The sequence below is a fragment of the Ostrea edulis genome, chromosome 2 (assembly GCF_947568905.1).
Source record: "Ostrea edulis chromosome 2, xbOstEdul1.1, whole genome shotgun sequence".
NCBI lineage: Eukaryota > Metazoa > Mollusca > Bivalvia > Ostreida > Ostreidae > Ostrea > Ostrea edulis.
Genome location: NC_079165.1, coordinates 7,329,552 through 7,351,203, shown reverse-complemented (window position 1 = coordinate 7,351,203; position 21,652 = coordinate 7,329,552). Strand labels below are relative to the sequence as shown.

Below are 21,652 nucleotides of genomic sequence, written 5' to 3'. Positions count from 1 at the left end.
TACATACCACTACACCGTCACACAGAATCATACATTATCATACAAATCACCACACAACCACAACACACCACTGTACCGTCACACAGAATCAGTACATTATCATACAAATCACCACACAACCACTACACACCAATGTACTGTCAGACAAAATCAGTACATTATCATATAAATCACCACACAACCACAACACACCACTGTATCCTCATACAGAATCAGTACATTATCATATAAATCACCACACAACCATTACACACCACTGTACCGTCACACAGAATTAGTACATTATCATACAAATCACCACACAACCACTACACACCACTGTACCGTCAGACAAAATCAGTACATTATCATATAAATCACTACACACCACTGTACCGTCACACAGAATCAGTACAATATCATACAAATCTCCACACAACCACTGAACCGTCCCATAAAATCATGTCAATGTCAAAAAGAAAAACAAAAACGGACTGCACCGTGACATGTTGTGCATGTTTTACGTCCAGTAATTTTTCACTCATTTACATACGTCGACATGTGTAGTTGAAGTGCGGCGATCAAGGTCGTAAAAGTGAGGGTTCTCTATCATGCTAACGCCTACCATAACACAAAACCTCCTACCATAACACAAAACCTCCTACCATAACACAGAACCTCTGTTTCTAATGTCATATCCGAAAGACCCGTGACGTTGACTCCTAATTCCATACGCATACCGGAAGAACAGTCACTGCCTCTGTCTTAAATCGAAAACTGTTCCTCACTTGCAAAACGACAGTCTTAAGGAAAAGGCTACCGTCTTGATTATGGATTAAAATCATACACGATAATACGTAGAAAACATTAAATTTTGTTAAATCTTGTCACTCATATTGAGACGTCACATGTACTAACACCTGCTGAGACATAATGCCTCTATTCTAAGGTCTAATCCGAAAGACTTCTAAATGCCTAGCGTTTGGCGAAGGCGCAATGACTAACTATGTTAAATCCACGATTTGGCGCGGTCATGGTACGGACGGGACTCGAACTCACGGTCTGCCGGTTACGAAACGAATACTCTACAACTGGGTAAACACACAGGGGCTCGTCACAAAATTGTTGTCTTATTGAAATTTTACATCGTCTATTCTATATTCACACAAGGGAGGAATCCGGAATCCCTAACTCAAATTTCTATTTTGGGTGATCGAGGAAAAGTTCCTGTGGTTACAAAACGACAGAAAATGCATTTCTTCTTCTTAATTGCCGGTGCAAACAGATATTAGGTATTTATACAAACTATTATCTTTACTCGATCGATCGAGACCGGGCTGGCTAGATTTAACGTCCTTGAAATATAAAAAGAGACGAATGAAATTTGAGTTAACTATTTTTTGGGATTCCGGATTCCTCCCTTGTGTAGATATAGAATGTCAAATTTCAATAAGATAACAATTTCGTGACGAGCCCCTGTGGTTACCGTGACCGGTAATGATAATGAATATTCAAAGTCAAATCTTGAACTTAGGCCTGGGCCAAAATCGGATTAACATAGAATTTATGTGAAAGGTATTTAAGATATTATTTAAGAACCACGAGGATACAATGTTTAAGCATTAAATGATTTCTATTCCTCTGGTATGTCCAGGGATCCGTGGTTGCCCAACTTTCTATTTTGTATTGCTTATAGGAGTTATGACTTTAATCACTGTTCGTTATCTTCACCTTCCATCTATGCGATTGTTAATTGAATAAAACGCGTTATGAAAAATTATCTGCGAATGTGTTATCTGTTGGCAAGATTGTTTTGCATGACGCCTTCCATCATACAATGGACTCATTTTTCGTCACGTTTGATCGTATTTAGTGTGAATGATATATAGACGGAAAATGTATTAATTTCAAGACTATTTTCACTTACAAATCCCACCTTTAAACATTTTCCTCATCACGTACGTCAGCTGAATACGCCAGGTGGCAATAATTGGTATCTACCGATAATTGATTTATCACCCACTGCAGCAAAGTTATAGACTTTTTCATGTAAATAGCACAGTTCACATATATATCAAAATTAATAACGCATAGATAGCAATTGCCTTAAAAGCATACGCCACATAGGACTAGTTGTATTCGGCACGCCCGCGTGTAAATCGTGGTCAATGTTTTCCTGTAGAATTTTGCTGTGGTAATAAACACTCCAATGATCTTGATTTTCTCAACTTTTTGGCTTTATCGCTTGATTTTGTACGGACATATAACTAAAACGAATATCGAGCCCAATCAAAAAGTTCGAAGAATATTTCAAGCTCTAGACAAGGCTTTTTCAAAGTAAAATAATGATGTTAAAAACGTATCCTGTAGCCGTTTAAGTTTTAAAATTGAGATGTATATATATTGCGTTATACTGTGTATATTGATATGAAAAATCACAATTGTAGTCTTATACATGTATTAATCAGTCATAAGACTTTTGTCATGTACATAATTCATACTCAAATTATGGATATTATTTCAATTCATCTACCTTAACGCTCGCCTGAGCTCACTTGAGTTGAAGCCAAAACCCCATCACCCTTTCGTTCCTTCAACACAATATCTTCAAATGTCACACCAAATCGAAACCATGTATATAAGACCCTATATGGTACTTGATATAATATTCAGGAGGGGTTATAAAATTTCAGATAAACTGGCCAGTATGTGCACTGTATGAAAATGGATTGATGTACATTTTGTTAGAATGAATTCATGATAAATCACAGGTTTTGGGGCATGGATCATACACCACCAAACTTTATTTTTTCTGATTAAGGATCAACACATCTATTTTCTTTTTACTAAAGTTTTTTTTTTAAATATACATGAAAGATTATCGAAAATTTCTATTTTCGTCTCTGTTAGGTATTAGTAAAAATCTCGTTATCAATTATTATATTCTTTCTGTAATTGCTGATTTCTACTCATACAGAGTTCAGAGACGAAAAATTTATTCATATTTACATATCATGAAAAAACAAAAGCGTGTGTACATCCCGGATCAGAAAAAAAATAATAAGGTGGGGGGGGGGGGGGGGTGGGTGGGGGGGGGTGTCGCATATTCAATGCTTCAAGTGCATATGTATATATTAACTACCTCTATTGGGACCCCATCACGTGCGACTTCTGGTGTAATATCGAGCCCGTTAAGTACGATTAAAATTTTCCTCAGAAAAAATTATGACGCACGGGCGCGCCGAATACAACTAGCCCCACATAAACTGTGTTATCAAGTTTTATTTTTCTCTTTCGCTGTCAACACAGCATAGAGAACGTATTAAACAAGCATTCAAAAACAATATTGAAACATGCACAAGTAATTCATATAAATATATATCACAATCTTGATAATAAATAAATACAATTATAATAATAGATTACATATACATTTAACCCAGAGGGTTTACTCTTTCATACAATACTCTGATATAATAAGTTAATTTATATCTGATATTAATTACCAGTGCCTATGTCTATAAATACTGAAAAATAAAATGTAATAAGAGGCCCACAGGCCTTATTGCTCACCTGAGTTAAAAGCTTCACTTAACTATCCCCAAAGGCAATGAAATCAACAATCTTGATAATGAATAAGTACAATAATAGACTATGCAGTCCACTCCACTTATATTAAAGTTGGTGATATTGAACTATTTGTTATATTGAAGTTAAAATAACCCCCCAGTAGCAATATTTATATAGTTCAACATTTGTTATATTGAACTTTGGATATAATGAACAATTCAGGTCGGTCCCCTGAATTTCAATAATTCTGGAGCAGACTGTATATACATTTAACCCGGGGGTTTATTCTCTCGGTAATTAATCGTATGTATTTACACAATTTTAAAAGTAATTTTTCCTTTTTGGTTGTAAAGAGATTATGAAATTTTATAACATTAGGTCTAGTGTGAAATATTTCTGGTATATAATGTCGCCTAATATCATTTAACGCAGGACACATAAGAATATAATGCATCTCATCTCCAATATCAGAACTGCAAAAATTATATTGTATGACATTTTCTTTAGATTTCGATCTATATCTAGCCACCTTCCCGTTTCTATGGGTAATTTATGATTTGTGGTTCTAAACCTGGTTAATATACGTTGTTTATGTATTGAAATATTTGACAATATATATTCTTGACATTTAAAAATAAGATTTGTAAAAAGTCTGCGAGTTATACCTTTAGAAGATGCGTTACTTTGAGATACCCAGTCTTGAATAAACTGATCTTTCAATCTTTGTTTAACATGACAGATAATCCAGTTAGTATTCATTTTGTCAACAATATACAATACATTAGACATATCACAGTCATCTAATATTTTCTTTAAATAAAAAAAAAAGCATATTGGTTGACATCCCTTGTGAAATTTATGTACAAGAAATTTATATAACAAATAACAATATTTTTCATTTTTGCCATGCATCATCCGACACCAAAAACTAACAATTCGTGATTGTATATGTAAATGTAATGGTGGTAGACTTAACTCACCATAAAGCATATAATTTGGAGTGGATGGCTTGACATGTAATAACAATCTATAAAACTCTAAGTGTATCTTTTCAATAATTTCATTGTTTCCAAACCCCACATTTCACATCCATATAGAAGGATAGGAACAACAATTTTGTCAAATAAGTGTGAATGATCTTCTCTTGTAAAATTAATATCACGACCTTTGCTTAATATTGAATACGTTGCCCTAATGGGTCTATTCTGTATATATTTTATCATTTCTATAAAGGGGCCAGTTCTTGAAAAAACACCCAAATATTTAAAGTGGCTCACAATTTCAACGTCCCTTCCTTCAAAATAAAAGTTTTCAATAACAGCGATCTCTTGAAAAAAAAAAAATCATGAATTTAGTTTTATCAATGTTTACCTGAAATTTACAGGTGTTACAATATAGTAAAAAAGTATCAAGATATGTTTGTAATTCATTTTTAGATTCAGCAACAAGTACCGTGTCGTCTACATACAATATTTTGATATACAAGTCCGCCGCGGTGCCCTGGAGATTATAGCGTTCGCCCCGCGTGCGGAAGGCCGGGGTTCGAATCCCGGCCGCGACAGCCCTAAGTCGTTAAAACAGGTATTGACAGTTCCATCGCCAAATGTGTGAATATCACGGGTCCCCGGAGATGACCTTAAAACAGATGTCCCGTGTCGCAGTAGGTGTGGCACGCTAGAGAACCCTCACTGCTCAATGGCCGTAAGCGCCGAGCAATAGCCTAAATTTGAAGCCTTTCACCGGTCTTGGTGACGTCTCCATATAAGTGAAAAATTCTCGAGAGAGACGTTAAGCAAGATACAATCAATCAATCAATTCGTTTCCCATTTCATTTGTAAGGTAGGCAGCCCATTGACATCATTTGAAGAAATTCTTCAAAATCATTTAAGAATAGAGCAAAAACAAATTAATGGTGAGAGGTTTTCACGTTGTCTCACGCCAACATTACATGCGAAAAGGTTTGAACATGCATTTTTGGATTTGATCCGAGATTTACCTTCATTGTACATGCTAAAAATAACTTTGAAACATTTCCCTGAGAATTCATACTTTAACATTTTCTTCCACAGTCCAACCCTGCATACATTGCCAAATATTGCCTTAAAATCTATAAAAGCACAATACAGTTTCTTTTTGTCCATTTGATATAAGTCTATTAATTAAACAATGTAAAGTAAAAACGTGATCAAGAGTAGAGTATTTTGCTCTAAATCCAGCTTGATTTTCATATAAAACTTTATACATATCAGAGAAGACATGCATTCTTTTTTAGATAATTGATGTAAATAATTTACCGAGACAATTTAACTTAATAAAGTAATAGGCCTTTAATTAGACGGACAGGTATGAAGGCCCTTGTTTATATAAATTGGTACAATTGTAACTATCAACCACACCTCAGGGAGTATACCTGTATCCAATACAATGTTAAATAGTTTCACATAAATTGGCATCGTATAATCAATGGATGGTTTTATATACTCGTTAACAATGTCACGTACACCACCTGATTTGTCATTCTTCAGTGTGCTAATACATTGCCTGATTTCGTTCTGTGATATATACATCCAATATATCATCATAATGATCCCATCCTATTTTTTGCCTTTTCTTGATTATATCCCACTGAAAGGAGTCTTTCATTTAAACATTTGAATTCCCTTTACATATTAAGGATATTTATACCAAGTTTGGTTGAAATTGAACTTATGATTCTGGAGAAGATAAAATTATGAAAAGTTTACACCACCGACGGACAAATCTTGATCAGAAAAGTTCACTCCAGCCTTTGTCTCAGGTGAATTAAAAGTGCAATTGCAACAAGTTATGACCCAGTAACGTTTTAAATATGCCTAGCGATTAAAGCGTTTGTATCGCAAACGTGAAGTCCTGGGTTCGATTCCCCATGCCGCATCAAACTAGACATTTTACATATACCTGTAGAGACTGTCCCTTTGCCAAGCACCTAACATTAGGGCGTATGTCCTTCGATCACATGTAACAGTAGGCGCTCGCACGACAAAGAACAGACGCTACCACAGACTTAAAATCCTTGTATAGGTCAACATCTGTGTTACGTCAACAACAGCTGGTGGCGGATCTACAAATGAAAAAAATCTCGAATGGGATGTACAACACCATACAAAGTGGTGTGTTGCGGAGGAACTGGAATTATAATTTGAATGAATGGTTTTTGGGGTATTTTTTAAAGGACTACGTTTATTAATGTCATGGTAAATTCGGTCCTGTTAACTTTATGCACAGCGATATGAAATACCAGATCATGTTGATTTTCCCACATAAATGTAGAGACAAGTTTTCAATCTATCTATGGTTAATAAATATTTTACACTTCAACAAACACTTGGTATTTAGTCAAGGGTCTTTTGAATGAGACCTTAATGTCTCAGGCCACGCGTCACAAGTGTGACGCGATTAAGAACTCTCACCGCTACGGTCCTAGACACCCTGGTTAGGTCCAAAGTTGTAGTTTGAGACGTCTCAAAATGAGTGAAAAATTCAAACACAGTGGTAAAACAAATTTTACAATCAAAACCATCCAATAGTTAATTTATGGGAATAAAGGGAATATTTTGTAAACGTTATCATAATATTCAAATCAAACATCTCGTAGATCCACGAATGTAATAAACAGTTTGTGTTTAAGGACGTTTAAAATGCTGAAGGTATCAAAAGAAATATATGGAGGTGGTGGTTGGTTGGTTGTATACTGTTTAACGTCCGTCTCGAGAATTTTCACATACGGAGACGTCACCATTGCCGGTCAATGGTTGTAAATTTCAGACATATGCTCGCCGCTTGTAGGCTTTGAGCAGGGAGGAATCTTTGTCGTGCCACACCTTTTGTGACAATAGGCCTCTTTTTTGTTTTGCGGTCTCATCCAAAGGACCGCCCCAATTAGCCGTCTCTTACGACAAGCAAGGGGTACTGAGGACCAACTCTAAATAAACGCAAAAGTCAACCGTAGAATGACATCATAATTAGCAAATAGTTGAATCCTTTTTAGCTCACCTGAGCTGAAGACTCAAGTGAGCTTTTCTGATCAAACTTTGTCCGTTGTCTGTCGTCATCGGTGTCGTCGTTGTAAACGTTTCAAATTTTCATCTTCAGAATCACTGGGTCAATTTCAACCAAAGTTGGCACAAAGCATCCTTGGGTTAAGGGCTTTCAAGTGTGTTTTCAAATGAAGGGGCATATCCCCTTCAAAGGGGAGATAATCACAAAAATGCAAAATTAGGGTAGAGTCATTTAAAGATCTTCTTCGTAAGAACCACTGGGCCAGAGGAGCTGACATTTACATAAAAGCCTCCTGACATAGTGCAGAATCAAGTTTGTTCAAATCATGGCCCCCGGGGGTAGGATGGGACCACAATAGGGGATCAAAGTTTTACATAGAAATATATAGGGAAAGTATTCTCCCCAAGAACCAATGAGTCAGAAGAGCTGATATTTACATGAAAACTTTCTGACATAGTGCAGATTCAGGTTTGTTCAAATCATGGTCCCTAGAAGTAGGTTGGGACCATAATAGGGAATCAAAGTCTTACATTGAAATATAAAAGGAAAATCTTTAAAAATCTTCTTCTCACGAACCAATGAGCCAGAAGAGTTATGATTTACTTGAAAGCTTTCTGATACAGTGCAGATTCAAGTTTGTAAAAATCATGACCTCCAGGGTAGTTTGGGGTCACAATAGGGACTAAAGTTTTACATGGGAATAAATAGTGAAAATCTTTAAAATATTCTTTTCAAGAACTAATGGACCAGAAGAGTTGACATTTACATGAAAGCTTCCTGACAAAGTGTAGATTAAAGTTTTTTTTAAATATTCTTATCAAGAACCATTGGGCCAAAGAATTTGACATTTACATGAAAACTTTCTGATATAGTGCAGATTCAAGTTTGTTCAAATCATGGCCTCCGTGGCATGGGTAGGTTGGGGTCACAATAGGGACTAAGGTCTTGCATGCAAATATATATGGGAAGTCTTCAGATATGGGCCAAGGTGACTCAGGTGAACGATGCGGCCCATGGGCTTCTTGTTGATAATCTATAGATATTTTAAATTTTGAATCCTGCATTCGTGAATCTAGTTCTTCAAATCTAATTGATCTCTTGAATTTTTAACTGTAGAGTTCCGACTGTCGACCTGACGAACGGTGCCACAATGGATATTGCGAGCCACGTAAGAGGAATTTGGATGAGAGAGTTTTATTTATAGATCATATGTAAGAGATGTACATATATATGTTAGAACTTGTTTCTCCTTTGAAGTAAGTACGTATATCAATACTTCCCTCCTGTCATTGAAATAATTATCTCCTGCCAATGTACATAAACTTTGTATCACTACTAGTAAGAGTTTTGTATCGAGAGGTTTTAGATTCCATACTAATTTCCTTGTAACGAAATCGTTTGTACACGATAAAGTGTATTCTCCTTTAAAAGTCATTTATTACTTTCTAAATGAAATGGAATAAATAACAAAACACTGATTGGAACCAATGACACGTAACAGTTGTCTTACCTGAGTATCTTAAATATCTATGATTATATCACATGAAGTTGATTCCGACTAAGTAATTCATTATGATAACAAGTAGAAATTTATTTTTGCCTAATTTGTATCTGAAAGGAAAGAAACCATGCCTAATTATTGATATCACCAACCATCGTATGTGTTTACGGCTGTAATAATTAATCACAGTATAGAATGTACTCCTTTTGCGCACGTGATGGTTCATTGAATTTTCATTATTATTTATTTACTATAATCATCTAGATATTCAGGTGTGCTATGGAATATGTCTTAACCTGTAGCTCCTCTTGTCAACAATGAACTCGTTCTAGTGCCTAGTGCGCTGTATAAAAAACCCAACTCATGTGAATATTTCTTTTCCGATCATTTTGTAAATCGTACATATCTGGTTTTATAGTCCTCATAATTTGAGATAAGCTCTCTTTATTTTAAAGTTTAGTTTTTAAATATATGTTTATATTGGTTAGAGAACGTTTTATGGGATATGCGTTATTTCAAATAAACCGAGGATGTAAAGGGGCCCATTCCAGTGCCCTTTACAATATATTCATGCGCACAGTGCGTGATAACCAAGGGACATTGAACCACGCTCAGATCCCAAAAATGATAAATTTCATAATTTGCACTTCTGTAAATGTATGGTATGCCACACAGTATAAAGATCTGGTTATTCGGGAATAATATCACAGACCTAATCTTACATTGTGTTATACATACTTAAGGGTAAAAAGGAAAACTGTTTCAGTTATTTTATATCAGAAGTATAGTAGATATATAATGTATATGCCATCATTAAAGCCACGTGGCTTCTTTCGAATGAAGGCCTTTTAATATTAACATAACATGACAAGATTGATTTTTGAAAAATCAAATGAAAGGTATTCAAATTGTGAGACATGAGATACAAAAAGTTTGATGAATGGGATGGAAATTAACATTTATACATTTCATAAAATATAACCTTTCTAGCTTTTATTACTGGAAATATCAATAATGTTTCTTTATAAATTATAGGTCAGCAGCAACAACGATGTGACAGAGTAAGTAAACGTTATATGCGCTAATGCATGTTTACACCAGATTTAAAACGTAGCATATACATTCTTGAAAATACGGATGTATATTTAATTGCTGTTATAAAATTTAGAAATTCATTTCAAAATTAAGGATTATCTCCCTCATGCATAGCTCTTATCCTTGGACGAATTTGGCTCCACTTGTTTGGCACGCTGTTTTTGGCTATATTTAGATCTAAAACTTCATAGTTATTTCGGATTTCAAACATTTCGGTTGAGCATCACTGAAGAGACATTATTTGTCGAAATGCGCATCTGGTGCATCAAAATTGGTACCGTATAAGTTTTACATTCTACGGTTTTGTCTTCTTGTGAAATATAGTACAATGTATATCAGTTTCCCCTAAATCTGTTGGTTTGCTAACATAAAGCTCGTCCAAAGTCTTCGTTCTGGACACATTGTAGAGACATGTTCTCCCTATCCATTTGCATTTCATTAAGGTATTCCACCCAAAGTTTTACACATAGAAGAATCTTAGATTGGGGTTGATCACTGTTCGTTATCTTCACCTTTCATATCCGTACAAATGCATTGTATTGTCACATGTTTAGTGTTAGACGACAGGTACTTCTCATCACATGGTAGATATCAAGACTTTCAACAAACCCGAATTCATTGCTATTGTAGTTAATATCATTGAGTTGTGACACCTTTTATAGTAATTGTTTTACTATTCGTTCTGATTGAATGACATTTTTAGTGATCATATGTATCTTCATATCTAGTTCATTTAGTTAAGATATTTTTCTCTAATTTGTTGTATTCATATACCATTGATATAGCTGGTATTTTTCTTTTATTAGCATACTCCATGTAATATTGGTTATAGATGTCAACATGGGTATTGCCAACCAGGTATTTATTAATTTTGTTTGATAATTAGTCAATTTATGACATTGTGACTGCGCAAAACCGTGCAAATTCATTTACAATCATGCATTCGTACTTGAAATGTGTTTCACCTGATTACAGATTAAGATTTAGGAATACACTAAATGTAATTTTCAGGTTTTCTTTTGATTTCGAAATTTTTGGCATAAGAAGTGCAAGGAATATTTTAGAATGTACATATGTAGCAATGAAATCCAATTTTGACTTATTACATTACAATTGTAAATGCCTTTCAAAAATCTTAAGAGTTATTTGCAAATGCTTCAAATAAAGCAGTGTCATATTTGTTAGAAAGACAACATCTGTATCGGATGCACAGCTTACAAGCATGCAAACCAGATCAGAGACCGAAAGGATGATTCATAAGAAAAATGCTTAGAAAAAAAAAACAAGAACAAAAAACACAAACATACCATATTTCATTTTGAAAATAAATAACATTTCTAGGAGTTAAAAAATTATATTTCAATTTATATAAGTCTTTTAATCAACATTTTAATTAATGTTGTATTGTAAGTAATTTTGACAATAAAACATGTCGTAAATATTTTAACATTCCAATTAAAGATTTCCCTCCAAATTTTGTTTCTCACTTTAAATTATCAAAATCTAGTCTAATATGTTTAGAGGGTTTCACAAAGAATGAGGTTATTCATCATGACAGAGGCTCATTATAGAGAGTTTATTATTTGTTTTGAAAACAAAGATTGAGGTGTCTTATTGTTGACGAAGTTTTCAAAATAAATGGATATTGACCCAAGTTAATTATTATTCCTTCCAAATCATGCCGCCAGTTCCTTAAGCTCAAATTTACAAACAAAGGAATATAAGCAACATTCGTCGTCATAAAAGAGTTCAGTCTTGTATTCCAACATATATCTAGTTCACTTCTACACCTTGTATTTCCTACAGCTATACTTCTACTACTGTATCCAAACTTTTTAATTATAAACAAACTTTGCAGTGCCTAGATATACACCATCTTATACGTAATCCACCAACGTGTTCTTGTTCTTCGTCTCCTTTCAACTATAGTCCAGGTGGACATGCCATTACTGGTGATGTTGATATAGTTGAAAACGAGGATCTCAAATCACTTATTCTAAAAGGTCCTAAATACAGAGAACCTCGATCTTTTAATTGGCGACAGAACTTCATCTCTATTGTGAATTCTGTTGAAGATTATGCCAGTTGATGGGCTAAATATGAAAAAGAAGAACTTGATGCATTGTCAGAATGGGTTAAAAGCATAAGAGGAATATTAAAATCCCGCATTAGACATATGAAAACAAAAGTACGTACCATCTATACTTCTGTGTTTAGTGAACCAGAAGTGATAAAAAATAAGATAGGTTATATGAGGAATATGTTTTAGTTCCAACTGACAAAGCTAGTAACAACATCGTCTTTGTTTGTAAGGCTCATTATTACAACTGCATATTACAACTGTATTTTAAACGAACTTGGCATTAATTCCACTTTTGGTAATCGTACTTATACTCCAACTGCCCCCTCAAAACATGAAATATTTCAAAACCATGCTTCAGTTTTAGACACATTTAATATCTCAGTCAATGTGTCGAATGAATATGAGTTACCGTACCTATACTGGATTCCTAAACTACATAAAAACCCTTACAAACAAAGATACATTGCTGGACCCAGTAAGTACTCTACCAAGCTCCTATCGTTGCTCCTCACGAAAATATTAACTGCTGTGAAAGAGAAACTTCAAACTTACTGTGCGACTACATATGCCAGAAGTGGTGTTAATCAAATGTGGATTCTAAAAAAATTCTAAAGAACGTTTAGTAAACTTGAAATTGCAAAACTTTTCCCAAATCAATGACATCAAAACCTATGTCTTTTCAACACTATACACGACCATTCCTCACGATAAATCAAAGACTAGACTTTTTGGACATAATATACAGTTGCTTCTTCAACAAAAAAGGAAATATTCATATCTAGTGATCAGTCATCCAAAAACTTACTTTGCTAAACACCACTCTGATTCCACTTACAAGTACTATGAAGTTGAAATAAAAAATATGCTAGAGTTCCTCATTGACAATATCTTTGTGGTCTTTGGTGATCAGTCTGTTAAAATTCCCTGAGAAGAAAAAATCTCTTGCTGTGGCCTTCAATTCGACATTTACATATATCGACGACGTTTTGTCTATTAACAATAATAAGTTAAAAGTTGTGATTGTACTAAATGAAGATGCTTTGAATTACAAAATTAACGTTTCATAGGTTTGTTTGTTTACGTAAAAAGACTCGAGTCTTTATTTACATAACACAGAATCAAAGCTAAAATATTCCTCTTATCCTTGCATTCAAACGGTCTAAATTTTGATTGTCAACATTAAATGAGTTATATTTTTAATTTTTAACATCAAGAATGAAAATTGTTTCTTTTGAAAAACGTTACCAGTCCCTTTAAATGTTTGATGTAATCGTGAAATATACTGAACTTTAACAGGACGAGTGGTGTTTTCATATTCATAAACTATTCTTTCCATATTACTGCTACCCGAATCAATATACACGTGTAAAATAAATTTTGGGATTAGTTTGTAATTTAGCATTAATTTTTATTTTTTTTATTCAATTTCAAGGTTCCTCTCAAACCACGTGTAATGAGGTTAGTAGACACTTTTATAATTTAATGCAATAATTGATAAGATAAATCTGTGAAGACTTCAGAACGCTTTTAATAGTACTGTCACTCATCATATTAACGCTATATCAATTACAGTGGAAACTTTGCCCTTTCGGCCAAACCTGCAGACGTGGATATTGTGAAAATGGTAGGTAGATGTAATCAGTATTTTCTCCAGATTATTGGAAGCTTTCCATTTGCAATCACAATGGAAGGCTACTAAAATGAAGTGAGATTATTGGCGATTTCATGATCAACAGTGTCGTGGAGATGACAATGCAAATGGCAAAACTGATTTGGGGTTTAATACAGAGAAATATGTCATGTGGAATCACGTGTAAATAATCACCCGTGATAACAAAATCTAAATATCAGATTATATCATTACATTCGGTGTGATGCACATATAAGAGTACCTGCAATCCAATGGATCTTATTGAGAGAGCGCATGTACATTGTAGAATTGCCTTTCAGTGGCATCAACTTTTACCATGTTTAAAAAATAGTACCATCGCTGGGTTTTCGTTTTGAACATTTAATCTCTTTTTATTTGTTGTTCGCTTATGAATTAAATGTGGAGTTATGATATCTAAAACTTCAGTAAGGTTTGAAACTTTTATATTTTTCAGTCGGTAGTGATGTCTGTGATCCCAATCGTGGTGTAAGTATATATAAACATATGTGAGCAATAAACGTTAATTTTTGTTAAGAAACTAATTAATAAAATGATTTGTTTGTTTCGTTGGGACATGGAAGTTAAATTAGTCTCTAGTTTTGAAGTTTCTGAATGATACAGCAACGAAATATCTGTGAACATTGTGTATGTGTGTATAAATGATGGAGAGTCTGTTTTGATGTCACTGCTTTAAAGACCATTTTGTTTTTCATTAATATATTACATCTTGTCATATCCTTGATACAGACCTACTGCGGGAGAGGTTACAGCTGTGTGAACTACCGATGTGTACCTAGTGGTAAGCGTGACTGGAAGATGTATGGTGATACTCTATGTTAAGAAACAGAATAACTGTGTGTATACATGTATATTTAAATTAGCACCACTGGAAAGACGAAATAAAAGATGCACGTTTTTAAGGTAGCTCCATCCTCATGTATGCAAAATCCTTATTTAAATTAAGTGTGTGCATGATAGAACTACATCTTTGAGGAATTTTATTCACTTGGTACAATAAAATGTTGGTAAACTATTTGACAAGTTTACTTACATTTTCGTTCTCTATCATAAAAGTGTTACATATATCAGGGGCAATAACTCCCATGCTGTTATTTTAGCTCTCTATTATACAATAATGTCTCTGATATCCACTTTCAATTCTTATGTATGCATGACATTTAAATATACTGTTGGCATTAATATTTTGTTAATTCATCCTATTTATATAATGCTGATTAATATTCTTGTTTTGCGAGTTTCTGGTGATGCCGTATACTTTTGTGTAAGCATGTCTGATATCTCTAAAAGATGGCAACAAACACATTTTTGATAGTGATTAAAATAAAGTAGATTAAGTGGAAACTGATACATGTTTTTTAACCATTAACATTGATAAGTCACATGAGGGCGGGGCAACCTTTAATAAACACAGATAATCAATGTGATTGACAGATGTAACGTTCAAACCGTGTTTCTCTTTTCTTTTTAATGTAAAGATGAACCGGAATGCGGACCAAACGTGAGTGCAGTTTATACATTAGAAGTTATTTTGTAATTTGTTTGAATCTGCGTACCAATGAAAATATTATGCTATTTTTAAAAAATCCTTAAACTTGCACAAGTGTTCCTACATTTTCTGACCCTTTAGCAGTTATAGTCTCCTGGCAAATTACAGTTTACAAAACATGTTTGTATACACCATAAATTTCATTCACAGAGACGATGTCCGATTGGACAAGACTGTCGTTTAGGAAAATGCTCAGAGAGTAAGTATATTTCAGGTGAAATTGTTTTAATTAGATGATTACAGTTAAGGTTACCGTTAAGGTCATTGGCAACGTTTCTGCTATTTTGTTCATGCTCCCCGGAAAATTTTGTTAGTGAATAGTCTGTCCGAACTCATATATCCTAACCCTTTCATCTGAAATTGATCACAAATGTTCCTTTAGACATTTGGACCAAGGTCTTTCAAGGTCATTTTGGAAAACTCAAGGCCACTCAGAACATATACCTTTTATAAGAAAAACAGTTCTTTATTTCGACAGTTTTTAAAAAGGGATTGTTTTCCTTTTACACGTAAAAGGAGTTTCGAGATTAATTGTACTTTGTTACCACTGCTGCAGAAGAGGTTAGACATTCGTTGTCATATGAAATATAATCGAATAGTTTTATGGATAAACATATTTTGTTCACTGTCTTAATTGCTCAATTGATATTTTCTCTTAGGACTTCCTCCTCCCCCTCCTCCTCCTTATCTCCCGCATGGTCATGATCATCATAGCGGATGTCGAAACGTAAGCAAGTTTTACACGTCATCAAGTGCTTATTGAATTTACCGAGAATATTTTTGTAATTGTTTTTTATACTGATTTATATTTAGGGTCGTCAATGCCCGAGGGGACACGAGTGCATTAGCCGGCAATGTATACAAGGTAGGCCGTCTCATATAGTTTTAGAGCACATATGCCATGATTTCTTCCATCTGAAATGTTCAGTCTATCACTAAATATTCAACATAATAATTTCGACATCAATATTTCCTTGGTTTTGATTCTAATATAGTATCTACTGCTTTCATATGTCAATGGCTTATGCAAATATAATGTCTCCATATGAGGGGAAATTCTCGCGCGGGACGTTAAACAATATACAACCAACCAACCAACCAACATAAATGGCAGATAGCAATTTTATAAAACCTGACAAGGGTAATCTATTCCAGGATATTAGTGTATCCAGAATGACCATGGATTTAATGATATGCATCCATAGTACTTTATTTAACAACAGTGTTGATTTCATTGCTGTGTAGATTCCGCGGACAAATTCCCTAATGATTAACATGTGCCGGACTCTGACCACTTATATTAGTATGATTAAACAACGACTTCAATGATACACATGCTTTATTATTCCAGTGATTGTGTGAAAACGGAAATAGGAGTTCGGTGCTACAGGAGGAAAGGAGTTTGAGCAGAACAAAGCAGAATGGAATAGAAATTCAATTGTAGAATACGTTTTTATTATATATGATACCAATAAAGTAGTAGGCACGTTTGATATTTTGTCTTGCGAATATTGTATATCCAGGAAAGATCATTTATGGCTGGACTGGGCCTGAAGACCGTAAACTGAGAATAAACTTGCGTATAAATTTCGAATTTGACTAACATTTGAAATAATTATCATCAATAAATTTTCAATATGCTTGTATTCAAATTTTTTTATAAACCAGAAATTTGTTGAACATCTGTGCTCGATGTTGCTTAAAATATAAGAAATCAAAGTTTGACTTCTGTCTATTCTAAATTCATGGTCTTGAGGCCGCAATCGAGCTCGGGACCCCTGTATTACTAGTTAAGTGGTTTAACCACTGAACTATCCAGGTCGATACCGACTGTCTATACAATCCTAAATACTATAATTGAAATACAGTGTTAAAAATGATTTATATAAACTAAGTGCTTATCAATGAATTTAAATTGAAAAAAAATCTATTACGTGAACCGATCGCGGTGGCTCAGTGGTAAAGCGTTGGCTCCGTCACTGGGAGGTCGGGGTCTAGCCCCGCTTGCGCTTTGTCTGCCTGTACTGACACTGATCATCTGCAGCAATGTTCGGCCATATTTACAATTTTCGTAGCAATCTCTACCCAGAGTTGTCGTTCCTTGCTCTCACTTACACCTCTGTCAATGTCTCAAGGGTTTTACAAGATTTTTGTAAAGTGGCACGCATGCTCAAATAAAGTATGGTTTTGACTTCAGTTACAAAAATATACGTAAATAAATAAATATTGAACAGATGTCAAGTCTTTTTGTGACACAAGAAGCATTAATTTGGGTTGAAACGTGGATATTGGGTAGTTCTATTGCACCAGGCGTACACATAGGTACATGAAGAATATATAGTAATGGGAAAAAATCTACAAATACATGTAGTTGCTTGTCCTACATTTTCCCGATATTTTATTAAATAGTTCTTAGTTTTATTAGCCGTAAAAAGGGGATTTACTTGTGGAATAACATTACATATTTTGAGACGTTAACGGAGATGTAAGCTCAAGAAACGACGCGGAGCTACTGTTAACAGCAAAACGAAGAGCCGTAAAACGTTTGGTACAGGGGTTAAAACCCGATACGGAGGTGAAACGGTGAGGTCAACACAAAGAAAGGCTGCGGGGCAAAATCTGACCCCATAATGGTAGACCTTCATGATATAGGAATTGTTACTGCATTGGAACTTTTCCATTGCATCAAATGTTCGTTCTTAAGATGCAAATCGTTAGCCCCCAACTTGACAATCATATGGTCTGACATGCTACCACGTTTGTATTGGCACAGTGCCAAAGATGCATCTAAGGTTGAGGCCGTCCGCAAGAATATCAACCGCAAGGTCAAAAAGTTTTTAAAACAAGAGGGGGGCTGGTAATTCGACATCCCCTCAATCACATTTGTCGACAAACAACTTTTCATTAAGATGGAACCCATCTTAATGAGTTGGGTAACTGTATTCCTCAACAATCTACAAGGGGGACTGGAAACCTTTCTGTTGTCTAAGCAGGACATCAAGGTCTATCCCGATGAAATATATATGTTACCTCTCCCTCATAACTTAAACTATATTTCTTCTCTTAAAAGTTGGGATTTCAATGAGCTTATTGTCAAACTAATTATAATGGTCATAGCTGATAACGTGTGGTGGCGGGTGGGCTTGTATACACAAGACCATTTGGTGGAATTCGGGGATTACCATAAATGAGGATTTCTCTTATGTCTGGCTCAAAACTCTGGATAATCTATCCTCAGCACTGGGGAGGATTTGGGACCGCCTCAGTGGTACCTGAGGGACCGGTTTGGTCCTTGCTGTACCAAGGATAAGTTTTTGGGTTTATTACTCCTGGGGGTCTTAACCAAGGTGTTCACCAGGGGAGACAGGATAAAGTTAGGTCTCGAGTCAGAACTGAAATTCCTCATTGTATGTGGCGTTCACTCTTGAAAGGGGGTACCAAGACGTCTGTTCCCATCACAGTTACTTGTGGGGGCGCTTTGCGCCAGTGTCAAAGGGAGGTAATCCCTGGGTGCTTAGTGATTCCCCGGGTTGGCCGCAGGGGTAGATTTTAATTTTAAATGGATTGTGCCAAAAACTCGCCACCAAATGTTGCAGTTTGGCAATAAATTTTTCAACTTTTACTGTTTCTCATCCTTTCTGCATCATGGATTAATATGATATAGTAATATACAATTATGTATGTATGACCTTTTGTAGTGGAATTAATATGTGCTTGAATATGCCTTGATCCTGATTGTGGTACTTTATATATCATCGTTGTCTATTGTGGACTCTAAATTAGAAATAAAGCTACATCTGTAAATAAAGAAAATGAGTTAGATTTTTTCAAGGAGAGAAAATACAATTACAGATTTATGTGGAGTATCTTTTTATTTTACTGGGATCAGGAAAATCGAAAATCTTTTCATTACTACAAGGGAAAACAGTGGGTTTGTTGGTCTTATTACCATCCTTAAAATGACAACTACAGATCCTATCATACCTGCATATGGTGTTTATATCTCTCAACCGATTCAATACGCAAGAGCTTGTTCCGCATATAGTCAGTTTTTCACTCGAGGCAAGCTACTGACTAACAAGTTGATGGTACAGAGGTTTCAACAGTCTCGATTGAAGTCAGCATTTCGCAAATTCTATAGTCGTTATAACGATCTAGTTTGTCAATATAACCTCTCATTGGGTCAAATATCGTCTAACTTGTTTCATAACGATTTTGACTACGGATAACTCCGTTTACCTGATCGGGATGTAAGGCTCACGGCGGATGTGACCGGTCGACAGGGGATGCTTACTCCTACAAGGCACTTGATCCCACTTCTGGTGTGTCCAGGGGTTCGTGCTTGTCCTACTATCTATTTTGTATTAATTCTAGGAGTTATGACATTGACACTGTTCGTAATCTTCACCTTTCACTGAATCGCCAGGACTCTATCTCTGCGTCTGAAATGATGAATACAATAAATAAGAGTTTATAATAGTACCTGCATTGTTTTAGTTCACCTGAGCTGAAAGCTCAAGTGAGCTTTTCTGGTCGTCTGTCCGTCTGTAAATTCATTTACATTTTCGATTCCTTCTCCAGAACCACTGGGCCAATTTCAACTTGGCCAAAAGCATCCTTGAGTAAACGGCTTTCAAGTTTGTTCAAATGAAGGGATATGTCACTTTCAAAGGGGAGATAATCACAAAATGCAAAATAGGGTGCAGTCATTTAAAAATCTTTTTCTCAAGAACCACTGGGCTAAAAAAGCTGAAATTTGCGTGTAAGTTTCCTGACATAGTGCTTATTTAGGTTTGTGAAAAATTATAGTCCCCAGGGGTTGGATGGGACCACAATAAGGGGATCAAAGTTTTACATACAAATATATAGGGAAAATCTTTAAAAATCGTCTTCTCAAAAACTACTGGGCTAAGAAAGTGGAAATGTACATGAAAGCTTCCTAACGGAGTGCAAATTGAAGTTTGTTAAAATCGTGGCCCCGACGATAGGATGGGGCTACAATGGGGGATCTAACTTTTACATACAAATATATAGGGAAATCATCTCAAAAACTGCTGGGCCAAGAAAGTTGAAATTTACATGAAAGTTTCCTGACATAGTGCAGATTCAAGTTTGTTAAAATCATGACCCTGGGGGTAAGATGAGGCGACAGTAGGGCATAATTTTTTTTACATACAAACATATAGGGAAAATAATTAAAAATCTTCTGAAGACTCATTGGGCCAGAAAAGTTTACAATTACATGAAAGTTTCCTGACATAGTCCAGATTCAATTTTGTAGGTTGGGGTCACAATAGGGATCAAAGTTTGACATGCGAATATATAGGAAAAATCTTTAAATATGAGCCAAGATGACTTAGGTTAGCGATGTGGTCTCTTATTCCCATTTCTTCGTTATACCAGGACTCGTTGGAAATCTGAACATTTTACATGTTCGTCGCAACCCTTGATGGTTGCACTCACGCAAGAAACAAATCGTCATTGAGCTTTTCTCCGCGTACTGTCTATAACTCATGATACTTTTAAATGGTAACTTGATAACAACCATTAAGTTATGGTTGCTTGTTTCCGGAAGTGAGACTTTGCGAGACTGGGATGATCAGCTTGAGACTTTGCGAGACTGGGATAATCAGCAATATGTGTCTGACCGCCGAGGTGTTACAGCACAAAGAGAATTTTCCAGAAGGTTTAACCTGAATAAGGTCTTATGTACTTGATATTTTGTCTGTTAGCTAATTTCCATGTCAAGAATATTATATGTTTTACATTTACGTCAATTAGACTTGGATTGAATATGAATGTTTGTATGTACGACTTACCTTTGCATGTTTGTGATCCCGTGAGGATCCGGGTTAGAATAGATCCTCAGTATCCCCTTGCTTGTCGTAAGAGGCGACTAAATGGGGCGGTCTTTCGGATAAGACCGCAAAAACCGAATAGGTGTGGCACGATAAAGACCCCTCCCTGCGCCGAGCATAGGCCTAAATCATAGGCGCTCCCCAGCTTAATTGTTAAAAAAATATATATCTACTATAATGTAACAAGTCGAGCGGTTCCTTGTCACAAAGAAAGAAAGAAATAAACACCATATACAAGTTAAAAACAACCAACAATTTATTCAGGATGGCTCACAACTCCAAATAACAATATGTCAGGATAAAACAACAA

At 35.2% G+C, this 21,652-nt stretch overlaps 1 protein-coding gene across 1 annotated transcript in view; it reads left to right on the top strand.

Annotated features, from left to right (window-relative positions):
• The window catches only part of LOC125681172 (latent-transforming growth factor beta-binding protein 2-like), a 56,578-nt gene extending 39,601 nt beyond the window's left edge, over window positions 1-16,977 (top strand). The window contains exons 19-30 of the mRNA XM_048921133.2: window positions 8,704-8,755; window positions 10,124-10,149; window positions 10,990-11,041; window positions 13,699-13,724; window positions 13,839-13,890; window positions 14,372-14,403; window positions 14,665-14,716; window positions 15,414-15,436; window positions 15,635-15,683; window positions 16,144-16,211; window positions 16,298-16,349; window positions 16,836-16,977. Coding sequence (XP_048777090.2) covers window positions 8,704-8,755; window positions 10,124-10,149; window positions 10,990-11,041; window positions 13,699-13,724; window positions 13,839-13,890; window positions 14,372-14,403; window positions 14,665-14,716; window positions 15,414-15,436; window positions 15,635-15,683; window positions 16,144-16,211; window positions 16,298-16,349; window positions 16,836-16,846 — 495 coding nt within the window. The 3' untranslated portion in view covers window positions 16,847-16,977. The remainder of the gene's footprint in view (window positions 1-8,703; window positions 8,756-10,123; window positions 10,150-10,989; window positions 11,042-13,698; window positions 13,725-13,838; window positions 13,891-14,371; window positions 14,404-14,664; window positions 14,717-15,413; window positions 15,437-15,634; window positions 15,684-16,143; window positions 16,212-16,297; window positions 16,350-16,835) is intronic.
• The last annotated feature ends 4,675 nt before the right edge of the window (window positions 16,978-21,652 follow it).